This window comes from Chenopodium quinoa, unplaced genomic scaffold (assembly GCF_001683475.1).
Source record: "Chenopodium quinoa cultivar QQ74 unplaced genomic scaffold, ASM168347v1, whole genome shotgun sequence".
NCBI classification, from domain to species: Eukaryota; Viridiplantae; Streptophyta; class Magnoliopsida; order Caryophyllales; family Amaranthaceae; genus Chenopodium; species Chenopodium quinoa.
Window position 1 is genome coordinate 2,789,990 of NW_018743292.1, and position 10,273 is coordinate 2,800,262.

General features: G+C 35.9%; 1 protein-coding gene across 1 annotated transcript; it reads left to right on the forward strand.

Annotated features, from left to right (window-relative positions):
* The first annotated feature begins 5,975 nt into the window (after nucleotides 1–5,975).
* LOC110736385 (protein FLOWERING LOCUS T-like) lies at nucleotides 5,976–10,139 on the forward strand. The gene is made up of 4 exons (XM_021916594.1): nucleotides 5,976–6,368; nucleotides 6,574–6,635; nucleotides 8,637–8,677; nucleotides 9,456–10,139. The coding sequence occupies exons 1-4, from the start codon at nucleotides 6,165–6,167 to the stop codon at nucleotides 9,677–9,679; spliced, it is 531 nt and encodes a 176-aa protein (XP_021772286.1). The 5' UTR covers nucleotides 5,976–6,164; the 3' UTR covers nucleotides 9,680–10,139.
* The last annotated feature ends 134 nt before the right edge of the window (nucleotides 10,140–10,273 follow it).

Below are 10,273 nucleotides of genomic sequence, written 5' to 3' on the forward strand. Positions count from 1 at the left end.
TCGTGTTGTGACAAGTTATATCATTAAATAAGTTCAGTTATAAGCTGGAAATGTTAAGTTGCATTCATTAAATGGAACTCGGATTACATTCAAACTGATTGAATTGAAACTCTTTCATGATTGATTTATACAAAATGTTTATATTTTTATTTGTAAAATATAGAGTGTTACAAAAGATATATACCGCAAATAAGATTTTTATCTTGAAAATGAAGTGTATAAATTGATCATATTTATAGGAGTTGCAATATTGTGAAATTTGACATAATAAAGTGTTAATCACCCAAAATAACATCTTAAATCTACTTGATTATTTGAGTATATTCTTTATCCATTTTAATTATGGGGTAACATCTACTACTAAATTTATCTTAAAATACTTGTTAATTTACTTTTGCCTACTAAAATTTTGACCACTAGTTACGACAAATACAAATATACACATTAATACATTATAGATACATGGTTAATTATATCCATGTCGATTAGAATACATTTAGTTTTCCTCTAAAAAAAATACATTTATACATTATGTTTAAAATTATGACCACTAATTTTTACTAATATGTTCTAAGATGGTAAAAGGTTTTCCTCTAATAATACAGGTTTAAATTTTTTTAGCAAAGAAAAAAAAAAAAAAAAAAAGGAACGTTGTTAAATAGATTTCATAAAAGGATCATTAAGTTCACATCATTGTCACCCCTTTTTGATGGACAAAGCATCTCCGAAGATATTTTTATGTTTCTTAACCAATGGCATTTAGATGACAAAGTGCTTAGCTTAACGATTGACAATGCAAGTTACAATGATGTGATGGTTAAGCACATGAAAAATCGTCTTAGATCAAGGGGAATGTTGGTTAGTGGTGGTTGTTTTTTTCATATTAGATGTTGTGCTCATATCATCAATTTTATTTTGTCCAATCCGGTCTATCTTGTATTGAGAACATATTAGATAGGATTAGAAACTTGGTAAAATTTGTTAAAAAATCATCTTCTAGAAGCAAGGATTTTTATGATACCGCTCAAAAGCATTTTCATTTAGAGGCTAAGAGGAAACTTCGTATGGACATGCAAGTTCGTTGGAACTCTACATATATGATGCTTGATAATGTGCTTTACTATAAAGGTGTGTTTATTCATTTAGGGTCATTACATGCATCTTTCAAGTGTAATGTGCCTTTGGAGAATGAATGGGAAGAATTGAGTGTTGTTCACAAGTTTTTGAAACTCTTTCATGATGTTACATGTATGTTCTCGGCCAATAAGTTTCCAACTTCTAACATGTATATTAAGGGAGCATGTATGGTGTATCGTCGTTTACTTGAGACATCTAAAGATCCACATGAATATTTAGTTCAAATGGTGTTACCTATGTTGGAAAAATTTGACAAATAGTAGTCCGAGTATAACATATATCTAGCTTGTGCGGCAATTCTTGACCCAAGGTTTAAGTTACAGTTTGTGGAGTATTGTTTTGACAAGATATATGGTTCGGATGAGGCTATGTATAAAGTTGAAAAAGTATTGAACACTTTAAGATCTTTGTATAATGAGTATAAGTCAACATTTTCAACTTCCCCAATTGTCGTTCCCTTTACTACAAGTAGTAAGATTGAAGATGAAAACTTCTTTGATGATTATCAAATCTATAGTTCAAGAATTACAAGGACTCAAACAAAAAAGTCCCAACTTGAGTCATATTTGGAGGAATAGGAGCTTGATTTGAACATGGAGCTAGATATTCTAGAGTATTGGCAACAAAATGTAGTGAGATTTCGGGAGCTTGCAATATTGGCACGAGATCTTCTAACGATTTCGGTTAGTACAGTGGCTTCCGAGTCGACTTTCAGTGTTGGGGGGAAAACTATATCTCCTAATCGTCATTGAAACCCTCAACGGTTCAAGCCCTAGTTTGTGTTCAAGATTGGCGCCGTGATGAATATAACATCCCTTCAAATTTGGATCGTGATTCTAGCTCGGATGATGATGAGGCCGTTGATGATGGATATGATGATGATGATGATGATGATGATGAGGTTGATGATAGTTTCCTATACTAGGTAATTGTTTTGATTTTTCTACTCTTATTATTATAATCTTGCTGTTTTTCTTGGTATAAATGCCGAATAGAAGTATTTTTTTCTAAGATTCAGCTAGAGATTTGTATTCAGTATTACACTAGAATTTTACTATGACTTTATGTCATTATCCCATCTTAGGGGCTGCTTCTGTCAATGCATCATATGATTACCATTGGAAACTTGGATCGGAAAAACTGATGCCTGATAGAGGTTGTATGAAATGTTCTGGCAGCCATCTATAACTGTTATTTTGTGCGGGAAGTTGGGTATGCTGTGATTAGTATCTAGTGAGTCACTTGATTGTAACAAATTTGTGTGTCTAATTTGCCTCAACAACATTGCTTAGTTACTTGATTGTAACAAATTTGTGTGTCTAATTTGTGTCAACAACATTGCTTAGTTACTTGATTGTAACAAATTTGTGACAAGAACATTACTCAGCTCTCTACTTTTAACTTGTTGGCTAAGGCCCTTTATAATTCTCTTACATTGTGTTTACTACATGGTTATTGTAGTTTGTTTATACATTTGAATGGGTCGGGCCGGGCTAGGCTTAATGGCCCATGGACAAGCTCGACCCATTTTGGATAAGGCTTGGTCTGGTCCGGACTGGGCCGACCCGACCCGTTGAGTAGGTTTAGCCACCACCAACCGTAACCCATCCTCTCCACCCACAAACCCAACTAAATCCGGCATTCATCCACCACCGGCACCAAAATCCACCAGCAGCCCCCACAGTACACCCCTGACAGCCCCAGCGAATCCTACCCTTGCCCCACTATCCCAGCCGAAACCCCCATCCTAGCCTTTCACCACAAGCTCCAACCACCAGCCCATTCACCAACAACATACAATAACCGCCCAATCACCACCAGAATTGCTTTCCCAGCTCCAACTGCCCAAAACACCGCCCTACATCTCCATCCTTTCATGACTAACAGCCTATAAAAGCCATTCGATGTTGCGGGAAAACGTAAGGGCTTGGGGTGTTGTGAGAAGCTAGAAGGGGAGGGGGATGCGTTGCGTTGCCGGAAGGGAGGGGTAGGGAAGAGCTGAGGATTGGTACTGGTGGCGCTAGACAGAGGAGCGCGGTGGTGGTTGAAATGGGGAAGGGGTTGACCGGAATTGATAGAAGGGGAGGATTTTTGGTTTTTTTTTTGTTTTAAAATTAAGTTTTATTTAATTAAAACAAAATTTGAAAACTTAAAATAAAAAATCCTAAGCAATCACTATGTCACACGTGTCCGGGTTAACCTTTGAAACAGGTTACCGGTTTTTATCCTATTTATAAAAGATTCATGTCAAAGGTCGCTTTATTCCTGATTAATCAAAAGGTCGTTTTATTTTTGGAAAACCGTTGAAAGGTCGTTTTATTCTTGACGATTCTTTAGGTAGATGCTTTTTACAAATTCTTATCCCACTCAATTTCTATATTTCATATCCTCGCCCAAGTCCTGGAAAACTCTCTTTCTTTCTAAAACTCCAAATACTATGATTTATTTTAGAGAAAAAAATTTGATGAATGGATTTTCAATTGACTAGTTTTTATCAAAAATTAATTACTAGCTTGAGCAACAAGTTTATGTCACCTTTTATTTTCCCGTTTACGAGAACATAAAAAAGAAAAGACGAAAGTTTAATTTTCGAACCACGCTTTAAAACTAATACAACCCAATCAAATGGGAAAGTAAATTATGCTTGACATTTGACAATCAATATAACACTTGATTGTCAAATCAGGTCAATTATGTTTATAAGGTGTGCGTCCACTACTAGAAATAGGCCGTTTTTCGACGGAATCGTTCCGACGGACCTACATTCCGTCGGAAAATTCGAATTTTCCGATGGAATTATGGTCTGTCAGAAAATTCCATCGGAAAAGGTACTTTACGACGGAAATTCCCTCGGAAATTTTGCGACAGAATTCAATTCCGTCGTAAGACTTAAACCCGATTATTTCCCCTCCTTATTATTTCCTCTCTTTCTCCGCCTCTTTCCCCTGTCTTTCTCTCTCTTCTTCTCTTCTCCTTCCCCTTCTGTTTTTTCTGAATCTCTTCTCTTTCCTCTTCTCCTCTCCTTCCCCTTTGGTTTTCTCTGAATCCCTTTCTCTTCGCCTGTCCCCTTCTCTTTCCTCTTATCTCTCCTCTTTCTCGCCTTCTTCTTCTCTGATTTCTTTCCCCTCCTTCTCACACCAACGTCGAACAACATTAACACCGCCGCAACCACCACTACCACCACCACTGCGCAACGTCTAGGTGGTTTTTAGGCCAAATTCGACCATTAAAAGCCTAGATCTAGACTTTTCATGGCCGAATTTGGCCTTGTTAAACCGTTTTCGTGGTGAAATTCGAGCCCATTTCAATTTAAGGTATGTTTTATGTTTTAATTTTTTGATTTTCTGTTTTTTTTTTAAATTTTGGGTTTTTAGTTGTTGTGTGTGCGTGTGTGATGTGTGGGCTGGTGGTGGGTTATGATTTGTGAAGGTGGTGGGTGGTTTCGTGGATTCTGGCGTGAGTTAGAGTTGGTTTCGTGGTTTGGGTGGTGGTTGTGGGTGGCCGTTACTTAGGGTTTTGTTGGTTTCGTGGCGTGGGTTTGGTGGTGTGGGCTGGTGCTTGTGGTGTGGGCTGGTGGTATGGGTTAGGGGGATTGGTGGGTTAAGGTGGGTGGTGTGGGCTGGTGGTCCAGTTTAGGGGCACTGGTGGTGTGGGTGGGTAAGGGGGCAGTCATGGCAGTCATAGGTGGGCATGGGGGTATGCGTGGGCAGGGGGGCAGGGGGTGGGCTGGTGGTGTGGGTTGGTGGTGGGGGTGGGTTGGGGTGGGGCTGTTTTTTTTTTTTTTTTTTACTTTTCCGACGGAAAATTCCGTCGGAATATAACTCATACCGACGGAAAATGTTCTGTTGGAACATTGTGACGGATTTCCCAATTAAGTCAAACTTGACTCCGACAGAACAAAATCCGTCGGAATGGATTTTTCCGATGGAATATCGCGAAATTCCTACAACATGTAATGCGACGGTGCCTTCCGATGGAATTTCAGGGTTTTCTGACGGATTTTTTCCGTCGTTGATTGGTTGTTTTCTAATAGTGGTCATAAAGCATGCTTTACCTTGTGACAATCTATTCACAAGGGTCTCAGTTAGTAATCCCCCGTCAATCTTATAGTTTCCTAGTGAAGGTTCTAAACATTAACCAAGTTCCAAAGTGTAAATATGGACTTTTAATATTCAATATACGAAGCATAAGATATCATATAGCCAAAGCATTCCCTTAAAAATCATGATAAAGAGTATCAATATGCATGCATGGGTTTTTGTTTTTGTCAATTGTTAAAAAAATGTTGAATAATCATGCAAGCTTAGCTGAATCATTCTTTGTAACTGACATTACCCAGAGATAATAGTGAATGAAAATAATATAAATAAATTAAACTCACAATACTCAATTTCATTTTGTCACAACTAAATATGAACCAAATAACTCATCACCTAAACAAGACCCAAAATCCCAAACCATTCCAGCCCATTTTCCGCATCTTTGATAACATACTCATTCATATCAATATATCACTACCTAGTAGGCTAGTATTAGTTGATTATCTTTTCCTGACTGCATGGCTATGTTGCATCTGTTTGCTTGTATCATGGTACCAATAGCCGTATATATTATGCAGGAAAGTTTTTCTTTATCGGGTCCCCCAAAGTTTTGAACCAATGGGTGCTGAACTCTTCTGAGAAGAATCTGCCCCAACTTATTATTATACTACGTAGTAATGAAAGTAGAGTGGGCCCCTTATTGTTTTGGTCCTAGAAATATTTTTAATTTTTTTGGCAGGCAAATAAAGTTATTATGCTTGAAGCATATAATGATGATATAGTTGTTACTGATGCAACATGAGACGCGATGATATATGATGGGAACCTGCGTTGAGGACTCAATATATAAGCACTCACTGGGATAACTTCTTCTCTGCAAGATTTTAGCAACCCAAACCTTGTTGGCCTTTTTCTTATAATTATAATAGGAGTCAGCTGGATACATATATACAGCGTAAACAGAGAGATCGAAATCCATTCCCTATCATGCCTAGAGCACCACCAAGAGATCCTTTAGTAGTCGGCCGAGTTATCGGGGATATTTTGGATCCCTTCAATAGGACTGTAACTCTCAGGGTAAGCTTTAACAATAGAGATGTTAATAATGGATGTGAACTCAGGCCCTCTCAGGTTGTTAATCAACCAAGAGTTGAGATTGGAGGTGATGGCCTTAGGACTTTCTACACCTTGGTAAGTCCCTTAGCTGACCTAATAATGAAATTACCAAGAATAAAAATCCAATGTAAATAAAAGTATGATTATTTTGTCTTCCTTCTTTCATCATCATTTCTAAACAACTGTCATGTATTTAAATACATGCTTTTTTAACTAATGAATCTTCTCATTCGTATGCAGTAAGATTTTATAGTGGTTTCTTTGCTAAATGTGTCTGTAGGTTATGGTGGACCCCGATGCTCCTAGCCCAAGTAATCCGAACTTGAGGGAGTATTTGCACTGGTAAGTACACTCCTTTTGTTTTTATTTTTATTTTTTGTAACTTTTGCATTGTAAATTTTACGGTTCTTTTTCTCACCCTCTTCTCCTAGTACGAGTACTTTTGTTGATTTCGAAACGTTAAATACTGCAGTTTTCTTTGTTACTTGTCTGGTGGGGTAGGAAGAGAAGATACTGCGGGTGTTTGCTTCTCCGTTCTCCGATTTCTATCACTTTTCTTAAAGGAGATGGACCATGGACGTGAAGGAAATTTTTATATTAGGATTTTTTTTAAAAACCACCCCTAAATACACCACTTGTTAAATTTATCATCCGTATTTTACAAAATTTAAAAATATTACCCTTAAAACGCAAAACCAAGGACCCTTGTGTCACCACCCTATTAGTCGAAAATAATCAAATAAAATAAAAAAAATCCCCAACCAGCTCCGACAGCCACCTGCTCCCCCTTCTCCTACAACCCCACCAAGCCCCCACCCCTGCTCGTGAACCCTACCAAGCCCCCACCTGCCGGTAGGGGTGATTGGAGGTGGCTGGTTGGGGTGGGGGTGGTCCGGCAGGGGGCAGGTTTGGTTTGGGTGGTAGGAGAAGGGGGAGCAGGGTGGCTGCCGAGGACGGGGGCTTAGGGGGAATTTTTATTTTTTAAAAAGTTTATTATTTTCACTAATAGGGTGGTGACAAATGAGCCCTCAATCGAGGAGGGAGCGGTGATACCTACTAATTTGCATTTTTAGGGTGGTATTTTTTAATTTCATAAAAAACGGGTGATAAATTCAATAAGAGGTGTATTTGGGGTGGTTTTTTTTAAAAAAATTTCCTTTATATTACTCCCATCGTTTTCTTTTTACAAAAAAAAAATCCTTCCGTAATAATCGCAAAGAGGTGATCAACATTGTCTTAACTTGAAAATAGGGCGGATGTGGGAAACCTAAAAACATTTTTAGTTAAATACTCTAACCATTATCTCTCTTATTAAGCTCACTTTTCACAAATATCTTACTACCCTCGTTTCATATTTTTGCAACTTTGGGATATTATTTATAAGATATAAAATATTTTAAAGTTGCAAAAAATATAAAAGGGAAGTAGTATTATTTCTATCTCTTACCAACCTCACTTACATAATTTTTTCATTATTTCTCTCTTATACTAACTATACTTTATAGTATAAAAAATTTGTCCACTTGTATTATTTTATAGATAATGTTATATGTAGCCCCTTAAGGCTATGAATAAACATTTAATATCTTTCCTAATATAGTATTAATCTAGGAATACATGACAAAATCACATATAAATTAGTGTAATGAATGTTACATTTTCATTTATTTTATTTTATTTTTTTCCAATTTAGCTCCTTAAATGTAACTCTTAGGGCTATGTATAACATTTTTCTTATTTTATTGAAGTTCATAAGTCTATCCTATATTTTTTTAAACTAGGTGCACTCCCTACCATTGTAATTATTACGAAATAAAGAGAGTATTAATTATGGAGTTTGAGAGTTGTAACTCACAAATATAAATGAATATGAAAATATCCATGATTTAGTTGTTTGGTGATGAATTGATATTTGATAACGACAAAAGTTATTCTCCACTTAACTTTTCTCACTTGATAGATTATTCTTAGGAGATAGGAAGATTAGGAACCTTGAGATTATTTACTTGGCTCTTGAATACTAAGAATAATATTTAACAAAGGCATTCATTGTACCACATAAAATAAGTGAAAATTCAAAAATGTAAGGTATATTGAAGACTGTAGTTGATCACAAGATGACGTCATCAAGTACAAATTATGTACGTAACCGGTAACCCACCTGGCAGTGGTATTTCGCTTTTCCTACAAATGATTCTGAAATCAATTAAATTAATGTGATTTAATTTTATTTCGATTTTATTATTACAATTTTATAAAATTCTGCTTTATTTCGCTGCACATACTCTATACTCCATATTGTTTATTGGCTAACTAGATCCATTTTTTTTTCTTGGAAAAAAGGTTGGTGACTGATATTCCTGGGTCCACAGGTGCATCCTTTGGTGAGTATCCCTTATCATTAATCAAAATTAGAATTTCTGTTTAGTATTTGGGGCCCCACATAGTTCATATATTTGTAGATGCCTCAAAAATCATCCATGTATTATGTGATATCTGGCGCTGTGTGCTGATCATGTGAAGAGAGGATGGTGGAGGGCCAGGAGGGGTAAAGGTAGTTAATTTAGGTTTATTCCTTGTAAGAAAAGGACCACTAAAATGAAAAAGGGTAATTTCTTTCTTCCTCTGAAATTTATTAAGCATCCTTTGCTGCTTTTTTCTTAAATTTCCCAATCTCCTTTTCACCTTTTGTGTACTCAAATGCTTACCACGAAAGACTGAAGATTGCAAAGCTATTTGTGGGTCTTGTAAGGAACTCAACTTGGTTTGTGTATGAAATTCTTCTTGGTACTATGATCATTTATTAAAGTGACAAAATTTATGATTAGAACATTTATTAAAGGTCAGAAATTAATATTAAAGTTGATCTTGGTACATACTATGATCATTTTATAGCAGTAAGTACGGTTTTAAGAATAATATTTTTAGACAAGAAATAGAACATTATTGATTCATATATTGTAAAAAGTTGCTTCAGATTAGTTCAAATTTATAGTCTTTACCAATTTATTGCTCTTGTAGTCATATTTTCATCTTATTTTCCTAATTATGTACATGTAAGTAAAAATAATTGATGTTGGTCTTAAAGTTTTCTACTTTGTTGATATAATTGATGTTGGTCTTAAAGTTTTCACAGAGTTTATGACATTATCTTTTGTTTAGGCCAAGAGATAGTTTGCTATGAGAGCCCAAGGCCAGCAGTGGGAATACATCGATTCATCTTTGTGTTGTTTCAACAACTAGGAAGGCAAACTGTGTATCCTCCTGGGTGGCGCCAAAACTTCACAACTAGAGAATTTGCTGAAGTCTACAACCTCGGCTTGCCCGTTGCTTCCGTCTATTTCAATTGCCAGAGGGAGGGAGGCTCTGGTGGAAGAAGGTTGTAAATTATCTACACTCCCTTTATAGTGAAGAGATCACTGGACATGATCTACTGCACTTATTAATATTAGTAATAATAATGAGGAGTCTCTGTCAACAATTGCACTTTTCTAATATATAAGTACCTTATACAAACAACCTTCTTTTAAGACATTTTTGTTAGAGTAATACACTAATACTAATAACTCGTAATTTAACCCTTGATCCATCATATTGTGGTAATTTGACTACTAAAATTAGTTATTACCCCTGTATCTCTCTAAATGAAATGTCTTTATAAATGGGTATTTACACAAGTTTTTATAAGGTATTTATTTTAAAAAGTGATCTGTTACGAAATAGTTAATATGTATTAGTTTTTTCTTTTTCCTTTTTTCCCCTTTCTTTTGGGGCTTTTTTTTTTTTTTTGGAAATGTATTGTACAATTTCAGGGGTGCCTAAATAATGTAATGTTTTCTTTGGTCTTTTTACTGTTGTGAATGAATTACTTGCTTTCTTGTTAAAAGTGTGCTACATATTTTTGCGAGTTGGATCAAGGTGCAGCCCATTTACATTTCACAATTAGACTGAGCCCACCTTTTTAACCGGACCCAAAAGCC